Source organism: Thermobia domestica, chromosome 11 (genome assembly GCF_964235325.1).
Source record: "Thermobia domestica chromosome 11, izTheDome1.hap1.1, whole genome shotgun sequence".
In the NCBI taxonomy this organism is placed as follows: Eukaryota; Metazoa; Arthropoda; class Insecta; order Zygentoma; family Lepismatidae; genus Thermobia; species Thermobia domestica.
Window position 1 is genome coordinate 84,299,895 of NC_137464.1, and position 22,442 is coordinate 84,322,336.

The 22,442-nt window shown below is 31.3% G+C and overlaps 1 protein-coding gene across 3 annotated transcripts in view; it reads right to left on the bottom strand.

Moving 5' to 3' along the window:
- Positions 1-22,442, bottom strand: part of LOC145664238 (N-acetylated-alpha-linked acidic dipeptidase 2-like) — a 149,884-nt gene that overhangs the window by 23,060 nt on the left and 104,382 nt on the right. For all 3 annotated transcript variants that reach the window (XM_081730721.1, XM_081730720.1, XM_081730719.1), the window contains exons 5-11: positions 19,737-19,859; positions 14,237-14,420; positions 11,979-12,069; positions 8,824-9,002; positions 5,257-5,379; positions 3,337-3,483; positions 904-1,072 (exon numbers count right to left, since the gene is read on the bottom strand). In XM_081730721.1, the coding sequence (XP_081586847.1) occupies positions 904-1,072; positions 3,337-3,483; positions 5,257-5,379; positions 8,824-9,002; positions 11,979-12,069; positions 14,237-14,420; positions 19,737-19,859 (1,016 nt within the window). The remainder of the gene's footprint in view (positions 1-903; positions 1,073-3,336; positions 3,484-5,256; positions 5,380-8,823; positions 9,003-11,978; positions 12,070-14,236; positions 14,421-19,736; positions 19,860-22,442) is intronic.

Sequence of the window (22,442 nt, forward strand, 5' to 3'; positions counted from 1 at the left end):
TTGTGATAGAACAATGAGAAAAAGTGATTAAAGATTAAGTACACACTAATTAATGGATTTCATTGAGCTGAGTGTGTCCGTAAAGTTGTGCAAACCAAAATTTGATTGCGTATATCTTTTGAACTAAGAACAATAACGACCTGAGACGTGAAACAAATATAAACATGTTTCATGTAGATATTTTCGAGAGCATGACCAATGTTGGAATTTGTAACGTTTTCGTGCAGTAAGAAAAATGTAAAGCAGGTGTAAAATAAAAAAAAAATACAAAATGAAGAAAATCTATATTCAGTTGCAAAAAAAGAAAAAAAAGAAAAAAATTTCTGCGGGTAAGTTTCTGTGTATATGTGCAATATTGAGCAGCAGCAAATGAATATTATAATATTATAATTATTGGTGATGACCAAATATTTAATTATTGGTAATAAGAAATATAATTGCCCATATTATTCGAAGTCAGTAATAGTTTAATTGCATTTTAAATATCACTTTATTGTGAATATATAAAAAAAAATCCAAAACTTTGCCATCTTGTGCTCGAACACAATAGTACGTGCCTAAATACTGACCTGGCAATAACTAAATAAGCTCGATATAATTTAATTATTTTAATACACATTATAGAGAAATATTTTGCTAAAACAAAATTACATTAAATTGTGCAAAGAATTCAAAAAATAATAACTATGGCATATTACTTAAAAGGAAAATTTGAACGTTACTATACCATGGTCAAATTATAAGTTTTAAAAGTAATAATTCGAAATATGTCTATTATTGCTGTAAGACAAACATATGCAAAATCTAGCATTATAATTTATTCATTTAATTTTAAATATTTTTCAGTTGTCAATTTTGGGCATAAAGCTTAATTTAGAATAAACCAACATAAGCCTCACTTACTCTGGAGTGCTCTTATTGTAGGAAGCTGGCAAGGCGTGTAACCAGGTATCAAATACAGTCTTTCTGCCTTGTTGAACTTCATTAGGGTTTGGATTGGGCACTCTTCTAGCAGAATCATAAAGAATATCATACAACAGAGGACTTGCAGAGGGTTTTAAGGTGTAATTACCTGTCACATGAAAGGAAACCAAATCAGAAACTTTTAATCAACTTTATACTATGATTTAAAATCGTGACAAATATTCTTTACTTATTTCTATATACCGATGACAAGTCATTCAATCTCTAAAGCAAAGTGACTATATTCAGTTTCCTCAGATTTCTATTCACAATTATAAGGTAGGTTCATTTTATTTTGATAAGTAGGCCTACATGAACTACTACGAGTTAATTTAGATGATTACTATCAAAAATTTACTCATAAAATGCGGTTTTACACAACATTGAAAAATCTATAACCATAGCATATATCGCTTAAAACTCAAACTCAAGTTCATTTTAAATACAAATATGAAGCCTATGAGATAAAAATGTTCGAATTGGACAAAAGTAGAAATAAAGGTGTACTTGATTTCTACCAAAATAAAAGTAATAACTTCATAATATTACCGCTAATAATGTTTATTCTTTCAAATCATATTAAGAAAAAATACAAGATTCTGATTTTATTAATATTGTATAAAATAAGTATTACAAAATTTCTTTTGCTTTAGTTAAACAAGAATAATAATTCAATTAAGGTTTGTGTTGCTTATGAATAGTAACAGCTTATATTGTAAATATTGAATTCCAGGAGCGCACAAACGAACGCTGCAACAATACATCGTGCTTCTATCAAATTGTAGAAACGTTAATTTGGGATTGGGCATAAAGTATTCAGGAACCGGCGAGCTGTGTAGTACGACAAAGAAAGCAGAGAAAACTAAATCAAAGACCTCCAGATGAACTAATAAAAATGTTTATTAACGTTGAGTGCATTAGAAAAATAAATACTTAATAATAAATGCTCGTTTTTATGTATAATTGTTTGAATATAATGTGTTATGTTAATTACTGTTTAAAATTTTTAATTTTCCAATCCATCACCCAAAGAACGACATCGAAAAGTAAGCATAATATACAAAAGCATAATATATCTCGTAAGACCAATGGCGGAACACGATTCATTTCGTGTTTTAGTTTCATCAAGTTTTCTTTCTACTTCCAAAATTAACATTATTCCTGCCACCAGTTGGAATTAATGGTTATATTTTTGGAATTATCTTAAGGTAACATTATACAGGCTACAAAGATACTGATCAATTCTATTCTTAGATTTCCAATGTGCGATAATTACAATATGGACTCAAGATTCATGAAATGGGTCTACGATATAGTTTCTAGAAGATTGTTAGTTGATAAATTATATCAATATTTTATTTTTATATGAATATTTGTTTTTGCAAGTGAGTTAATGAAAATTGTTGGTTGAAGTAGATCAATTCATAGTGGCAGTACGTACTTCTGTAATAGCCATGAATGACATAATTTTGCAGTTTTTCTAAAATAATGCAAATAACTCATAGCTACATTCTAATAATACAATACAATAATTGTCAATTCTACAAGAAACGTTTTATAGTAAATTGGCATAAAATCAGCGATTTTACAAACCCCAGAACTTTATTTTAAAAAAACCTGCTATTTCGTCTCATAACACATTTTATAGGCATTTTTCTCGTTTGGTTTTGTTGATTTTACTGTTCAGTATGTCTTTCAGCACCTAAGGTATATCAGATGTGATCTACAGCTTAACGTTGAACCCAAACCATCGGAAATTGGAGCTGGGTATTCCGAGCCAAACTTCATGCCATTATGTGGGTCAAAGTGGTATTATTAACATGCTTATTTTGTAATGTGTATCTCCGGTCATTAAAGACAATTTTTAAATTTTTACTACTTTTAAGGGACAATATCTCTGTCATCTCTTCTTCATTTAATTGATGTTATTATAAAAATTATCAATCTACTTCTCAACTTTCCATGCTCATCTATTCCAAAATTTGACTCGCTCGTTCTTTTCTCCTTCCATTGAATGATCTGATAAGTTAGAAGAGGTGTTATATATAACACCTATTCTAACTTGTAGTTTTAAAAGCTTAATTAAATAAAAATTACGATCAACTTTACAATACATGCTCTAGTTGCACATCAATAAGTAGGACAGCTTTAAAAGGGTATCGTAGAGTAGGGTAAGATAGGATAGAGTAAAGTAGAGTAGGATAGGAAATAGACTATACTAGGGTCGAGTTAGGCTAAGATTGGATCCATTTTGTTAAAATCAATTGAGTGTAATTTCTCGTGTAAGAATATCAGCTGAAGCGGGCATTGTAAAGTTGACTCCGATTTTAAGCTAATGAATAAAAAAAATTAACCTAATACTTGTAAACTTACCGTTCATAGTTAAATCAACATTTAAATAAGCTACAGCCCTTTCTTCTAGAATTTTCCTCATCTCTTCAGCCCATTCTACTGAGCCAATGAGGCCATATTCCTCAGCACCCCAGCTGCAGAATACTAAACTACGTCGAGGTCTCCAACCTTCAAAAATTTAAAAACAAAAGATAAAATTGCTCTATGTATTACCATGTCATTTCTTGTGGGTTTTGCAGTATACAGTTAAAGAACTTCCCATATAGCGTTAGGCTGACTTGATAGGTCTAAATACATATAAGTTATATATCCATATTGTAAACAAATCATTATCAAAATATACTACTAGATATATATATACTTTAATATCAAATACAACTTTCACAGAAAATGATGTCAATATAAACACGTACATAAAATTTAGATAAACGAATATTTAATATACACTTGCAAAAACCATATAAACGAAACATCATAATCCATAGTCTGACAGTTTTTTCTTCTTTTGACAAATTTCCCGCTGCCATGAACAGGTACTTATACAACTACTTCCCAACCCTCTAGTTTTGCTGAAGTCTGATTCACTATGCCTGTTTCACTCTTTTAAAATGAACGAAATACATTAAATATGAGAGTAAATATTAAAAAATCGTTATTTACATCAAAGTTACGAAATAATTTTGAACAACTCTCATATTTTCTAAAGTTATGACAATGCAAATCTATCTTCCTTACTTTGAAATTAAATCTTAAAAAATTGTATTTTTGAAGCTAAGTTATCAAAGTTTATTTAGTTGGAGTTACATATTAATTGGAATTAATATGTAAGATGACAATCCGAAATAGTGGATTTCATCCATTGTAAATTTTGACATACTTTTATGTTACTGAGTTGACTATATTTTGTAAAACAGCAACCACAAACAACATTTGTGCTGTAATTTGTTGCATTTTGTTCTAATTTGTTCATAAATTACTTGGACTTATTATGTTTATCACTTTTTTCCTTAGTTATGTATTTAATTTACTGCTTTTAATTTTTGAAAACAAACAAATGACAACTATGATAGTTACTAAGTTTTTATTCACAATGATACAAAGTTTATTAAGTTTGGCTATTTTTCAAACATCAACGTTGTTTTTACACAAAACGAAAGAGAAAAGAAAACAAAAGATTAATACAGTAGCCTTCAGTCATTTATCATGGCACCCACAAGATGGTAGAGAGTGAACAGTATTTTGCAATCAGACATTATCACTTAAAGAAAGAAAGAAAAAAAAGGAAAAGAAATATTCAAAATGTTAAGCTTAACAGTCAGAATTACAATTTTATAAATATCTTCATACGAGTTGTTACTGATAGTTCTAGTGACACATTGAATGCCTATCTACTTTCTCTCGTCCTTTAAATTAAAAATCGTCTATTATAAAATCATCAGGTGTCTTAAGCCCTATGCCAATTTCATTATCAATTCTTCTTAAATATCTTATAAATTCTCTTAACTCACTCATTTCAGCTCTCAATCACTCGACTTTTACTGTTACTTGACTTTTTAATTTTGATGATTCCTTATTATTTCACCATTTTGTGTGCTAAGTAGCAAATTAGCTAAATTAGTTGGAAAATACATAGTAAATAGACAAGTTCTTTAGAAAATCTATATCTAAATGTAGGCTACTGTGTTCATATATAGTAAATTTAGCTTTTTGTTTTCTTCTTTTGAGGAAAGGGAACGGCATAAACAGTGAAATTGTTTTTGTAAACACGAAATTACTATTTCTTTATATACTTTGCAAATGTTTCTGGAATTGAAAGTAAAAAAGGTTTGGCACCATCATTGGCAATGAAATGATTATTCAAAGAAATTACAACCTATGCACATCATAACATCCAAAATAGAACATATTGTACTTATGACTTAAAAAATCAGAATGTATTACCTTCAGACTGTCTGAGTTCACCTAAAACTCGAGCGATTTCCATCAAAAGAGCTGTTCCGCTAGTAGGATCGATAGCACCCAATATCCAAGCATCTCGATGGTTTCCTAGCAACACGTATCTGTCTGTAACATACGAAATAAAATAGAAATGAAAGATTTAAAAGAGAGATACTGATTTTTTTTTTTTTTTTTTTGAAACATTTGATGGAGTTGATAACATACGTACAATATCTCGGTTCAACTCAATTTGTACTCAGTGACTTTTTAATACATTTCATGTCATATTCTTTGAATGAATCAAAACTTGTCTAACTCACTCTCTTTTTGCACGATATTATATTATATATATCGTGCACATTTTGCCATTACTGGCATGTCTTTACTGTAAAATGAAAGCTTCTATGTACTACATTTTTACTCATTCACTCACTATAAATATATAGCGAGTGAGTGAGTAAAAATGTAGTACATAGAGGCTTTCATTTTACAGTAAAGACCTGCCAGTAATGGCAAAATGCTTAAGAAAGATATGATGAAAATAATTTAATATGGTGTAATTTTCTATGATTGTTTCGCTGGATCAACCTTCAGCAGCATCAATGATATACGAAGAAATATCCAGCTTCTTTGATAAACTGATTTTATACATGTCATTTTGCATAACAATAATGAAAATTATAATAAAACAAAAGTTTTTAAGATCAGTTTTGTTGTTGTTATTTTTAATTAGCTCTTGAGAATGCTGAAAGTTGATTCAGTGAAATGATTACTATGTTACTTAAAATCTAGGACAAGATTATTATAGTGAATAGGCTACCTAAGTTCTTAATTTATTATGTTCGATGTTCTAGATGTGCTTGTAGATTAAGTAGCTTGTGTGATACATTTCAACTTAAACCACAAATTATAATGAAAGACAGAAAAAGGCTGCATTTGCATTTGTTTAGTTGTTTTAATCGAAGGGCTTTCGAAATTTTATTTTTTCATAAAAAGATCCAATCTTACAGTTTATCACATACATTATATAAATTTAATTCAAGTAATTATATACTAAAAAAAAATCACATTAAACTAAAATTAAAACTTCTGGTACATGAACTCAAACAGAGCTTAAGTCAATCAGCCAACAATTTTCAGTTGGGAGATGTCGTTGTTGCTAGTCTCCTTGATCGGAATCCGATCTTTGTCCTTCGGAAAGCTTCCCAACAATCCTCATGGCTCTACATAAACGCCGCACTGGCAACACAATCGGTTTCTCTCCAACAGTTACATGTTCAAGTACCGACCAGTCCCGATACTGCTGGACTTCGGTGGTATCAAGGGGATTCAATAGACAAAGCGTATATAAGTTATAAGTAGTGTGTGCGTAAAGAGTGTATGTGTGTCACCGTTAAGAAAGAAACTACAATCTGCTAAAGTGTAGTTTACTACATATATGCATAGTACAGAAATATATTATTCCAGCAAAATAAAAACTTAATCATTATTATTGGCAACAAACTATATATTTTTGGCTCCAAAAAAAGTTAGTTTCTCTCATTTTTTTCGAAAACTGCACATGAGAATTCACCTTCGAACGTGTTATCTTGTTCAGCTCGATGTAATCTATTGACTGGTATGTTTTACATTTGCACAATTTTTTTTAGTTAAACAGAAATTTAAATCTAAGAGTAAACGAGTAAACCTTGCCATCCAGTGTAAGGCAAGATTGAAGCCCATTTTATCCAGTGTATACCTGAGCGTCAAGGGAGGGATCTATATTAATACTGCCATCTTGCTGATGTTCCAGAGAAGAGCTTCATGAGGTCCTATTTCAGTATCAATTTTATCTCAATAAGTGACATTGTTTTCGTACAGCATTAATTTTTAGATTGACAAATAATTTTTTCCTTACATTTTCTTTAAAAGAAAGTATGAGCTTTTACACTCACTGCTACCATTTTGTTCACCTCAATAAGATCGGCGGCGGTAGCGGAAGTAACATCTCCTAGTGTAGCGCTAAGAAGAGGAAGGAGAATAAGTGCCCATTTCACACTACACACATTACATACATCTTCATGCTTATCAACAATCACATACACACATACATAAATACTCTACACAATTTTATTTTACTAATTTTTCACTTTTCCCAACTTTTCTGCTTCGACCATTTGGGTAACTGGTCCTCTTGCACCGCTGGAACTCCTCGATTTTGACAATTATATATATCATCTGCTATGGCAATTTTTCTATTTTCTCGATTTCTACATTTTCTGCACCCAGTGCTGACCTCATCGCTTTATATTTCTACTTCTTTCCAATTATTTCAATACGTAATTCTGGCAATACGACTTGAAAGTTGGCTAATAAATGCAAATGACAGCATCCACGATTTGTAAATTTTTTACGCTTTATTAAATATATAATTCAATTTCTTCCATTCATAATTCAATTATAACACATTCTTAGCACATTTGGCTTGAAGGCTGGTGCGACTACTTAACACCGTTAATGGTGAAGACAAGATGTACTGCGTGATAAACGTATGGTGTACTTTGCTCTAATGCAATTTTATTAAAAGAAATAAAAAATAAATAGCACTATAGACTTGTATCCTTTTGTGGGTTTGCAAGTAAAAATAGTAGTATTAATACTTTATTTTCAGGGAAATTTATTGCAGTGAAGCGTCCGTGTTATACGATTGCAGTAGTGTAATAAACATCTTTCCAAATCTATATTAAGGCAAAGTGAGTGTACTGCACGCAGATATCTAGACTGCCTAGGCCTGAATTGGGGAGGATCGTAAGTCCTGCGCTTCGATTAAGAGTGTAAAAGATTTCAGAAAGATGATAACGTGTCATTTATATTTTAACTATTAACGTGATTCGAAAATACTTTTGAAATTATGTTTGACTTCTTGCTCACAGGTCGTATCTGTAGTCTTGCTAAGATTACACAACTCTGGCATTTTGCTTCTTTGTGTATGCGTCTGTCTCCCTCCAAGTCTTTGCAATAAGCTTTAAAGTACATTATTTTATCTACTGCTATGGTGGATTTTCTTTAAATATTGAAAAGTTTTGAACGTGACTATATATTCTAAATACCAATATAATATGGCAGCACTTGTGGAACAAATTATTATTATTATTATGAAACACCTTTGGATATACCTTATGCAATTCTTTCTACTTTTATTGATATTCTATCACTGAATAATGTTACTTTTAGTGAGTAGCGGCCACTCAACATCGTTAGTTCCGGACTTCCAAATATATAAATCCCAGCTTGAAACTGTATTTATACGGTATTTTCAAACTAACTTTAAAGAAAATTTCATGAAAGTTTCAAGATTATGTGATACATCTAATAAAATATACAGAAGTTTCCTTTAACGTTTGAAAATTACCACTTCTGTAATAACGAGATATCCGATTCCTCTGAATTCAAAGTAGCAAATAAAGGTCTTACTTAGGATTCTCGAGAAACTAACTGACTCCCATGCTTGGTAGAATTTTTTGTCTCTATTAGCTTATAAGGCCTAATAGTAAAGCCTGAAATATGAAATTAAAATCAAGAGAAGCCTACCTGGTTCTTCTTCGCCTTTCATAGTCGCTATAACATTGTTAACAACACCCATTTTGTTTTCAGTTTTTATATCCATCTTAAGCTTCCACTGTTTGTTGGTAAAGCCAGGCCCAATAGCGTAAGAAGCATTCAAGCCTCCCTTCCAATTATTTGGAGACAAATTTTCTGTAGACATGTATCTGAATAAATAAAATCAACATACAAAGATCAATAAGCTAGATTTAGATTTTTGTTAAATAATTTTCAATATAAAATTTTAAAACTGTATGTGTAAAATGTAATTCAGTATAATTTGGCCAGATTTACTTGAATTAAAGATTTTGATCATTTCAATTTCAATAAGTACTCCCAATTCTGTGGTCTTTGATATCTTCCTTACTTCCTCACAGTATATACTTCTCTGGATGCAAATGCGCTATAAATACTTCCAGACGCAAGTACAATTCTACAATTAATTCAGTATTTTTAATCCAAATGTATTTTTCTTTTTAAATATCACTATTTTTTTTAAAAAAAATAAATATATTATATGATAGATAATTTGCAATGAAATCATTTCTCCCTTAAAATTGGAAACAGGAAATGGGATGCGTCTCATATGTCGGAAAATACGTATATATAGTCGTAACAGAGGAATACAGAAATGGAATGGAAAATTACTTACCAGAAAAAAAAATACACAGACTAAAATAATAAGGTACGCTACAAGCTGTTTTGCTGTATCTTTCATCGGAACGAAATGAAAGCTGTAGGAATAAATGCGTAAATAAATATATTAAATAGCTGAATATCAGCTGGGAAGCTAGTGCAGGATAAAAGCAATCAGATAGGTGAGTATTACAGAGCGGGAAAGCAAACCAATAATAAATGAAAAATATAAATGAATCTAGCGAATAAGTAGGGTATTATATACAATTAAGACCATAAGGGAGGATTCATGAATGGCATAACGTTTCCCCATATCTCTCTCTTCCCTTATCCGGTGAAGTGTGGACAAAAGGGTTAAGAAACTAAAGCTATTGTTCGAATAAGGATATTTTTTAAAACTGATATGAAATTAAATTAGAAATTTAGAGGATTTACCTAGTATTCCATTAATTTGATTCCATTTTACCTACCTTTAAAACTTTCCTTAACATACTTATGCGTGAGGCCGTGTCGAACTAACATCTAGATTTAAAGGTGTCTCTTCAAAAACGTAATTATTTTTAAAACTGTCTTTCATGTTTACGTAAAGAGTTCTTTGTGTTTGAGTAGTTATAATTGAATTTTAAGAAAAGAAGAGCAAGACGAATGTTCTTGGACATTTTAGCAGTTCCATTAATTCCGAGATACAGTTAAAACTGTATTAATTTAAAAGTGACGCAAATATTTTTGCACCATTCAATATCATAATTTCATGGTATTTGAACATAAATACATAAAGTTTAAAATTATTGTAAATTACATACTTACCATGTAATATTTATATTTCTACTTATTTATTACAAGATATAAACGACTTTATTATATATTTGAGTTTTATTGATATTTCTTTGCTTATTTTCATTTTTATCCAAAAGGAGTTATATTACTGACAAGTAAACCTTACGTTTGGGTGAATCGAGTTGCTGACTGAGACACATATGAGCAAGTAGTACTAAATGTGGTCAGTATTTCAGTGAAGTTGTAGCTGCGAAGCTCCAGGGGTTTAGGAGATACAGCTACCAGAATATCACATGGAAGTACAGAATAGTCTTCATACAGTTCTAGGTAAGAGCTCTGTAAGACCTCTTGTACCAACAAAAGGTGAATAACAAATATGTAGGTAAATATAAGGACTAGGGGGAAGTCATATAGTAAGGGTATACCTGACGGCGGCCATCTTGAAATCCGCCATTTTGAATTAAGGTTAAATTTTTAAAATAGGAATAGGGTCATGTGATACATGATTTAATGCGCAAATTTAATCAGAACAACAATGGTGACGTTAATTTTGATTTACGCGCAATTGGTAAAAAGGTACAGGGAAATTAAATATTGTTGCAGCATATGTATTAGTTCTTTACCCCACCTTGTAAATTTTGTGTTAATGATAATAATTAAATAAAAAGCAGGTGGATAAATATTAGGTCTATGGTAAGAGTTGCCTTGATGGCGGCCATGTTGAAATAGATGTGAACAGGATACAAGAAAAACAACGAAATGGTGTGCAAGTACAGCATCAAACAACTAACATTGTAACGCCACTCTTGTATTACCGATTAACTTCTAGCCCGAAGTCATCTATTGCATTACTCTATTCCCATTTAATTTTGTACTAGTAAATGATAAAGCAAAAATGGTTATACCGTTGGATTTATGGTAAAATTTGCTATTAAGAAGGTGTCAGTGTTATGCGTTTTGTATAAAACTTTTGTCTGATTCAAAATGGCGGATTTAAACATGGCCGCTATCAAGGCAACTCTTACCTTATACCTAATATTTATCCACCTGCTTTCTATTTAATTATTATCATTAACACAAAATTTACAAGGTTGGGTAAAGGACTAATACATATGCTGCAACAATATTTAATTTCCCTGTAACTTTTTACCAATTGCATGTAAATCAAAATTAACGTCACCATTGTTCTTCTGATTAAATTTGCGCCTTAAATCATGTATCACATGACCCTATTCCTATTTTAAAAACTTAACCTTAATTCAAAATGGCGGATTTCAAGATGGCCGCCGTCAGGTATACCCTTACTATATGACTTCCCCCTAGTCCTAATATGTACCCACATATTTGTTATTCACCTTTTGTCGTTACAAGAGGTCTTACAGAGCTTTTACCTCCAACTGTATGAAGACTATTCTGTACTTCCATGTGATGTTCTGGTAGCTGTATCTCCTAAACCCCTGGAGCTTCGCAGCTACAACTTCACTGAAATACTGGCCACATTTAGTACTACTTGCTCATATGTGTCTCAGTCAGCAACTCGATTCACCCAAACGTAAGGTTTACTTGTGAGAAGTCATATATTTTGCCTACATATTTCCTTCGGTGTTTTACATTAAAAACTTATTAAAAATACGTATTTGTACATTAATAAAAAAGACAATTATGTAACATGTTATCTGAATAATACTCGATGAATTTTCATATACAATAATATGGATATACTTACTCACCTGAGAATATTTTCTGCGTCGGCATAACCTATTGGTTGGCATGGAATTCGAGGTAATTGCGAAATATTTTGAGGTTGCCTATAAGCAGTATCTGAAATAATGGAAATAGAAATAATTAAATAGCTCCTATATAGGATGTTAATAAACACGGTTTCATAAATCTGTAACAGAATGGCAAAACATAATATGCACATTTGTACAGGCAAATAAATTTCAACCTTATGAATCAAGTCGATACGAGGATGGAAAGATATGCTATGTCACATTTTGGGCTATTTTATGTATTCACTCCAGTAGTTGGTCACACTAAGACTGAAAAAAGTAAAACTAGTACTAAGATTGACATCTATGTACTGAGAAACGTAGATAATGATTTAATTAAAAATTCCCTGTTTAGCAATATATATTTAATTTTCAATAAACTGGAAGTATTGTAAATTTAATTCATAAGTTGAAATTTACTTGCCTATACAAATGTAGATAAGTTTTGCTGCCCTCGCATAGAAATTTAAGAGGTGCTTTTTATACTTTATTAAAGAATTTTTTTTCTAATAAACACGGTTCGATAAATATCTCCTTTTAGGCTTATAAACCGCTGAAATGAGAAACATCAAATTTTAAAATGCACGAGCTTGAAAACTATGGAACTTATCCTAATAGGTTTAAAAATTACGATTGGGACTAGTATGCGTTCTATGTAAATATTCATGTTTCACAATAATCTGGTATCCATGTAATGAGTGCTGAATTAGTACTTAAAAGTGTATCCTCATACTCCAACTTACTTTATACAATTCGTTACGCCGGTATATGGAGGTTATAAAACATGGATATTTAGATAGAGTGCATACTAGTTCCTGTGTAACTCCTTAAACCGTTTAGGATAGGTCCCATAATTCTTAAGCCAGATTGTTTTTAAACGAGACATTTCGCATAATTGGCAGTTTATAACTCTGAAAGAAGGCGTTTTACTACCGATGTTCGTGTGTGCGTGTGTGTAATTTGATATAAGGATTCGCATTCTAAATCTGTGACAGTGTTCATTAACAACCTAGGTATATATAGTTTTTTTTTTAAATTTATTATTCCCACGAGACCTAGTAGTTTTAATTCTCCCAAACTCCATATTGTTCACGCTGGTAACACTATTACATGTCTATATGACCTTGCAATTTAACGTGGTTCCCACCTAAACACACAGCTCACTCGGGGCTATGTGGTTAGCGCAATGTGCCTTTGGCGTGGGAGACCCGGCTTCAATTTCCGGCGGGAGCTCCTGTGGTTCGGATCCCACATTCAGCTGTAGATGTACGTCTTATATAACCTAGCTGCTGAAAAGGGACGCTACACTGATAATCAAAATCAAAAGCAACGCTATATGGATACTCCTCAAACTATCTTTAATTTTTCTATTCCTTTCTCTTTACTTCTTTCACTTCCTATCATCTGATGAAGCATTCCAGCGAGAACATATATATCAAAGACTGAAAAAATGAAATGAAATCTAAGTTTTACGTCCCATGGTTATGCCGGTTAGGATAAAGGAGACTGTGATGAGAAATGAATGAAATGAAAAAAAAGTGGGAAAAAACAGAAGAACCCCAACAATACCTATGCACATGGTGTATGTCCACCACAAAGTTCACTGGGATCGAACCAGGGACCCCATGCACCAGAGGTGAACGCTCTACCACTGAGCCTTCGCGGCCCAATAAGAGACTGAATTACCAGAGCGAGAATAGAAAATGAAAGAATTGCCAGAAAATCATAACAACGAAAAAGTAAACTGTGAGCTCTTTCGCTAAATTATTTCATTAGATAGAAGGGAAAAACAGAATGAGTAAACTAATGTTTGATATTTTCCACTTACTACAGACAATGATATTTCTATATCATGTCATTACAAGGTCATATCCATATTTGATGATCTTTTGTCATTAGTATGAGCATGTATGTATTCTTTTATGAATTACTATAATATTGAAGTTATTTTGTAATCTAAAGAAACTCAATATTTTAGAATTCATAGGTTTTCAATATGGTTCAAGGTGGATTTGTTTTTGAGAACTTTACAGAAATATTTATGATTCTTCTTACTGAATCATTGACAATTCAGTAGTGATTTCAGTAATATTTATGAATTGATAGGATTATTCAGTTCTTCATAATATTTTAAAAGAAAAACCATTTACTAATAAACTACAATTAATTATCGAATAAACTTATGCTATATTGATAATTGATAAAAACTGACTTACCTACAGAAGGATATCGCGGTGTCAGTGGATCTCCGTTAAAGAGGAGCAATGTACCACTTTGAACTCCTTCGTTAGGAAGGTAGACACTCTGTGGGTAAACAAAGCCATCACCTTGAGGAGCAAAATCTGCTGGATCAGAGAAGAGTATCACCCCAGCAGCACCGCATTTTTCAGCAAAATCAACCTGAAACCAATTATACGATTATATATTATTCTTATCGACAGTTAAGCAAATTTAGAACATTTTTTGGTTATGAAAGAAATTTATTTTTTTGTACCATTTTATTATTCATTCAGAAGCCATACATTATTTACAAATTTAAACAAGCGAGTTTTGTTTCACAGTGTGAAACTACAGTAGACTTCCAAACTATGCAAATTTAATTCTGAAACTTGAAGTAGTGCATATATAACTACTGGTTACAATAGATTAATAAGATCAAACATAGAACCTGTTCCACGGACACTGAATCCATATCAGAGAGCCATAACTCACTATGCCTTACTGTTTTGTTCCATGACGATAATGGCTGAAACCGGAAATCGTTGATTTGAACCAATTCCGGATTGAATACATTGTTATGAAAGTAGATAGAACCTATTCTTTTCCTTTTTGCTTTACGGAAATCAGTATTGAAACCGAAAGTAGTAGTAAATTTCTATCACTTCCGGCTTTGGTAGTGTGTTGCGGACTGTGATGGTATGTTCTTGAAACCTTGAATAGTCTGCAGAAACCCGCTTGTTATCTATTGCCATTTTTGTTGTATGGTGATAATGTTGAAACCGGAAATGGATAATTTGAATCATTTCCGGTTTGAATAGAGTTAACAGAGATGAAATTGGAGCACTGAATTGATTGCAAGAAACCACCATCTCGATATCTTACAGTTTTGGCTTTAATATCTGTCGAACACAGACGGACGGACAAAGTCATTTTATACGATTTCCAACACTTATACATTGCGTAGTTTACAAGTCTAATAATTGCCTTCGTTCTAAATATATTTTAATATTTCCTTTATTATTTCAAGCTTGTAATTGTAATCTTGAACTATCTTGCACCCTAATAAGCATTAACGTAAAAAGTACCACTTTCACTTTTCTTGACTATTGGGTAACTTGTATGAATCGGTAACAAATATAAGAAATTTATATTTGATAATGTTCGAAACACAAGGTAACCAACTAAAACTGAATTTACTTTATTACATAACATTGTTCTTGTAGATTTACTTTGAAATGTTATTTTTCAAATATACAGTGAGCGTGGTTGTAAGAATAAGGTAGTCGGCATTCCTCATAACTGAAGCGAGCATTAGAGAGAATCTTCTATCATTTGAATCAACTGGCATTTGTTTGTGTGTCAATTTGTCCGTCTGTCTGTTTCACAATATCTCTTAAAGCTTATCTGATTTTAATGAAACTTTGCACGTTCCTTTCTTCAATATGCAGAAATAACCCTTGTTTGTGGGTTATTCATCAAGTATAAGAGTGTAAAACAAAGTAAAATAAAAGGGGATAAAATCCATTCAAGTTTGCACATGTACATTTGAAACAATTTTGCACGATGAACTAGGTTACATTTTATTCAGTTTTGTTCAGTCCTGGTTACGCTATAACGAAAATCAAAGACCGTAACCAGGGCTTTGATCTAAGTAGTCCTTACCAAGTTATGGCTTATGCTAATAATATAAACCTGATAGGATATGATATGAGGTTAACAGAAATAAAAGACTGTAGGGACATAGGTTTAGAAGTAAATTCAGAGAAAATTAAACACATGGAAATTCTCCGTGATTGTAATACTGCAAATTATGGATACGTTAAAATATCAAATAGTATTTTCGACAAAGTAGATATTTTCAAATATCGAGGATCAACATTAACAGACCAAAATCATATCCACGAAGAAATTAAATGTCAACTTAAAACAGGGGATTCGTGTTATTATTCAAGTCAAAACTTTTTGTCTTTTCAATCCTATTGAAGAATCTGAATCTTAAAATACATAAAACTATAATTATGCCTATTGTATTGTACAATTGCGAAATATGGTCGCTTACTTTGAAGAAAAAAACGCAGACTGAAAATATTTGAAAATAAAATCATTAGGTGAGTATTCGAACCCAAGAGGGACAGGAATGGAAAAAGGCAGAAACTACTATAGCGAGGAACTGCACAATTTATATCGTTTACCTAACATTGTGTTATGGTCATTAATCTAAGAGACTCAAGTGAGCCTGACATGTAGCAGAATGGAAGAAAGTAGAAATGCTTTCACAAAATGTTAACTTGGAAACCCAATTGGGAAGAGTCTCCATTATGAAGACGTAGGCGCAAATGGGAGGACAATATTAAGATGGATCTCGCAGAAATAGGAATACAAAGTAGAAATTAGATGCAGATGGCTAAGGACAGAAGTAAATGCAGTGCTTTTGAATACGGTATTGAACACCCGGGTTCCATAGACCATAGTGTTACTTTACCATGTTAAAATTATTCGATTACGACAAAACATAGTGTATAGTTTCTTTAGGACATTGCGATCATCCCTAGAGCTTGGATTTAAAATTTGTCAAAAATGAAAGAATGAATCTATCTTCTTCCTTTAAAAATGTGTATTCAATTATAATTTTAGTACAAAAAATAGTGATTTTGAACCAACATGGCGCATATTTTCTTTGAGACTTCACAATCATCAGGTCTGAGCTGAGTTTGAAAAATCTAGGAACAAATGAAATCCCTCATCCCTTCCGATTTTAAGAAAAAAAAATATCACGATATCTTTTATAAGAAATATTCGATTTTGACAATATAGTGTATATATTTATTGAGGCCTTTACACAACCTCTATTCTCGAAGTTAGTTAAATATGACGATTCATTTACTCTCCCTTTGGTAATCCTAGTAAGATGGCAGATAGTTAAGTAATAGAATTTTATACTCCTCTTCAATAAAATTTCATACTTTGGGATAAATTTATTTTGGACTTTATGTGTGTTGTTACGATTTATTTATAATGTGTACTTAAATAAAATATAACGAACACCAGTCCCATAATATTTAAGTATTAAAATTATAACTCGAAAACAAGTAATCTCGGATCCATATTCGTACCTCTTCAGTTACAGTATATGCTGGAACTACAAAAAGAAAAAGAAAAAAAAAAACAATTTGACAAACTTTAATACAGACTCCTTGGATTTATATGTACGGTCACATCTTTACACCTCATGGTGTAACAAATGGAAAGAAAAGGTAATGTTTGCTATCGAAGGGTATTAGATTCAATAAAAAAAAAAAGAGCTGAAAGAGCAAAGAGAATGTGTGAAAGGGATTTTCTCTCTTTAGAAAGAATGAATTAAAATTTAAATCAAGAATATAAAGCCATTTTACAAATTTAACATCATTCTTGTTTTAAATAACATTTTGATGCATTCCATACTGTCATTTTCTTTGAGCATGTGCAAATCATTATGTAGATATTGATAAGCCTGGAAACGGACATAAGATAAAAACGATTCTTAATAGAGTCAATTTATTCTAAGTGATCAAGTATGTGCCGCTCGATCATCTCCGAGCCGCTGATTTTTTGAAAAGGTCGAGCGGCAAGTTTTCTTTTTTCTCGATCACTTTTCCTGGATTGACCCAATATGAAACACACAGGAGCTAATCGCTAGGTGCTACTCAAGTAAAGTATAACAATTACGTAAGAATATGGGACTGACTTAAGTATATATATATATATATATATATATATATATATATATATATATATATATATATATATATATATATATATATATATATATATATATATATATTTATTAGTTAAATTGAACTATTTGCAGAAAGGTACTAGAATCAATGAGAGAAAAAGTAAAGATAATATGTCAAAATGAGTTTTCTTTTAAGAATGAATGACTTAAGATGAATCTATGATATTGGTGCAAATTGTAAATAGGCAAACACTAGGAAGTTACGGACTATGTATTATCTTGCGTTGAAACATGGGTCACAGAGATGAATTTGAGTTAACGAAATGTCAATTTCAATATTAGGGAAAATTTCCATGTAGGCTAAAAATATGTAGGCTACTTATTTTTTTTCCTTCTCATTTCTTGCTTTAACCCACAAACGCCCAAGACCAGTTTTATTCGTTAGCAACTGCCTTGAACAATACCGTGTTACATCGAAAACCTGAGAGGAAAACTGAACGAAATTCGTACAACAAGAGAACGGGTAGTGTGCCTGAAGTGGAACAACGGTGGTTTGGCTAAATGAATGATATAGCCCGTGTAACAGTGAAAAATAAAGTGGTCACTGGTGGCACAAGGGGCGTTTGTGGGTTAAATAATACATTCATGTATTCTGGAGTGCTATTCAATTTATATGTTCGATAAATGAAATAGACTGTCTTCGGACAGAAAACTCGCAGAAAACAAAACATGTGTGTCACATAGAATTAAACATAGTAAGAAAGCATCGTCCTGAAAATAAAAGATACAAGCCATTGTACTAAACTTTCTCACTCTTATTTCTTACATTGAATTAAGACATTCTGCAGTTATTACGGAAGCATTTATTTATGAAATTCTAACAATATTATAAGAGGTGTTTTCGAAGCACTTCATCCGAAGAAAACTAATCCCAAGAGTAAACTACCTCTTATGGATTTCTTCGTGAGAAATTATCTATGCCATGTTGTACACTTGCTAATGATACATTTATTTATGAAATATGAACTAAATCGCCCGGATTGTTTTTGGGAAAATCGTTCAGAAAGAACTCACCGCCAAGAGCAAAGTGATTTGTACCACAATAAGGATGTCAATATAATACTGATTTATGAAAAATAAACAGAATCCTTAGAGTCATTTTCAAGACGATAGCAGTTTCTGATTTCCACACTTCAGTAAAGCGCTTTTTCTGTTTGGGTTAGGAAATAAATTGAAAAACTGGATAATCTTATAAAAATCTTAAGTTTAAAGTTTGGTCCTGTTACGTTGAACAATATAGTCTCTCTGTAAGTGTGTATGCATGCATCAAGAGGAACAGGCGGACAGACATCCATTTAAAAAAAAATGATTTTTTTTAATATGTAGGGGTCGTGAAAGATGTCAGTTCATTGAAATCTCCAACTTGATTTTATTCCATGACTATATACTTTCTTCTATTCTCGCTCGAAAGTATAAAGGTGAGAATATGAATATTGATACTTTCCCAACTTTATACTATCGAGTAAGAATAGAAGAGAAGAAGGTATGTAGTCATGAAATAAAATCAACATTGCTATAAAATTAACCACAAAATTAGTTTGAACTGATCAGTGATTGAATTCAAGTTTTGTGTAGTCAAGGGCTTTTTTACTAGACAAAACCTGAATTCAATCACTGATCAGTGTAAAATAATTTTGTTGCTAAGCTAAAATACTAATAGAATTTAATAAGTTATTAAAGTAAATGATAGATAATAAAATTGTAATACATAAAAAACTTACGATATTGCCTCTATAAATTTTACCGTATCTTGCAATCACAATACGATTGGTACAATTTATTCCTATGTTTAGTAAATAGTTAAAATCCTCTTCTGTTCCATAATGTACATACAACGGTTCTCCCTGAAAATTCAAAGGAACACAGTAAGAAATTGAAGATACTAAGAGGATAAAGGGACATTGCGTTACAGGTGTAATTTTAAAAACATTAACAATTGCTACTTTCAAATCTTTGAATATTAATTAATATAACGTAAACTTGAGTGTGTAGATTCTGCATTTCTAAAGATTGTCTGTATTTAAACGTAATAAAGTAGATATAAAGTCTTCATTTATGCAAATCAACAATTGGTTGGGTGAGTGGTTAAAAAAAAGTTTAAGAAAATGAAAAGCCGTCTAACCTTTCAAGTTATTTATTTCTACAATTTAAAAACTTCTTATGGGTATTGACGTCATGTTTATTTTAATTTACTGTATATTAGTGCCCGCTAGTTAGTCTTCCAGTTTCATGACATTAACACAGTAATGTCTTACCGACAGCATACATGTTTCTATTGCAATGCTGCTTCTAATAAACAATGCGTACTAAAAATTAAATTTAATGAATTGTTCAGTTAGAAAACCCCGAATATAATTGCTATAAAGTGACATTGTACGTAGTGAGGGTTTAATATGTTACCTCTGAGGAAGCTAGCAGAGAACTAGCGAGAGGATCATTTGGAATTATTATAAATTAAAATAAAGGTGACTTCAAAATTTTCATAAATTTTCAATTATAAAAGTGAATCCAGACAATCGTCCTGAAAGTATCAGCAATTGTCAAATTTCAAACTATTGTTTTTTAAAATACTTTTTGGTGAAAAATGTAATTTTCTGTTTAAACATTTTATTGGTAAAAATTTGTAATTACTTTCGTAAACTAACATTTTTAGGATCTTTTAAAATTTGTTTATTTGAAGCTTTTTTTTTTTTTAAAAAAAAAGTACAAACACAAACCAAAAGTTAATATGTATAAAAATTTGTGAATGTATGTCAAAGAAATAACTGAATAAAATAATTACAATTAAAGAATACACAAGGAACTAGAATTTTAAAACATTTTATCGATTAAATGTTGCTAACCATGTCACTTGCCAAATAAGATAGAATGTCTTCATATCACCTTTTCTTCAATTAAAATTTCATCTCGTTATTAAAACTTGAAGTTAGCATTCAGAGATACTCACTCAAACTGCTCTTTGAACTGATCAAGCTACCTTGTTGTTTCTACTCAAGCTAACTTAAATATTTCCGACACTTCACACTTCACTTTTTAAAAATCTATATTTTTAGTGGTTGCTTGGATTCATCAGTACATTAATTTATTGTAGTTCTGTTGATGAAGGCAGTGAATAGTCTTTGAAACGTCCGTTCGAATAAAGCAGAGAAAAATACTAATGAAATATTATACTTCTAATTTGTTTCTTCAAACATTTACATGAAAATTATGTGGAAACCTAACATCTTTATTAACGAAGAATAGGGTATAATCAGTATACCAAAAACACTTTCTGCCACGTTGCTATTGCTGAACAGCCAGCCATACTGTCATTGTTCACCACATTCGACTTCCACTGGTTATTAATTGTCTTGCTTTAATCTCCATTAGAACAACTTTGTTACTACAATTTTTACGAAGAAAAAAAAAGTTCGCAAAATAGTTTCTAAAGCATTTTATCCAGTAATATTGAACCAACATTCATCTCCTAATTACCAACAACTAGAAACTAATGTGATTAAATAAAGAAAAGCACATATTTGCATAATTATATACTTCTTTAAAAAATGTTTCCTCCATCCTAGCCACAAAGTAATCCACAAAATTGAAAACGTTCAAAGCTATTCACAAAATTGAGAACTTCAAGGCTATTCACAAAATTGAGAACGTTCACGGTCATCCACATGGAGATGATCGCATGAGTTGATTCCTTGTGAACGTGCACTAGCCTGGTCATATAAATTTGTGTTAATTGGGCCATACATTTTAGGTCTCGTGGTATCGATACCACTATATTTAACAAGCCAAACTATGTATACCATTTAAGGGGGTGTCGCAAATGATGATCGCGTAAAATCTGAATCTCTAGTGAACGTACACGAGATTGGCCAAATAAATTTGGGTTAATTGGTACAAAATATTTTACGTTCTGTGTTGTCGATACCACTATGTTAAAGAGAACCAAATTTATACTAGTTAACGAGACGTTAGAGATGATCGCATTAATTCTGATTAGTAAACATGTACGAACCTGCTCATATAAATTTGTGTGAATTAGTATTATATTTTACGTATTATGGTGTCAATACTACTACATTTAAGAATAATGGAGATGATGATCACATAAATTATGGCCTAATCAACGTGCACGCCTTGCCACACAAAGTGTGTTAATTGCCATCATATATTTCATGTTCCGTAGTATCGGTACCACTATAACACCACCATACTAACTAAACCAGTTAACAGTATGTTGCAGATGATCGCATGGATGACAAACGTTTTCAATTTTGAGAATGAGCTTGTGGCTAAGAGGTAACCGATATTTTATTAAAATAGATTCGTATTCAGATATCACTCTCTAATATTATTTGATAAGATCAATTGTTTAATTAATTAAAGAAACTTTGTTTGCTAAGAATGAATCTAAATTATTTTAATATTACTCT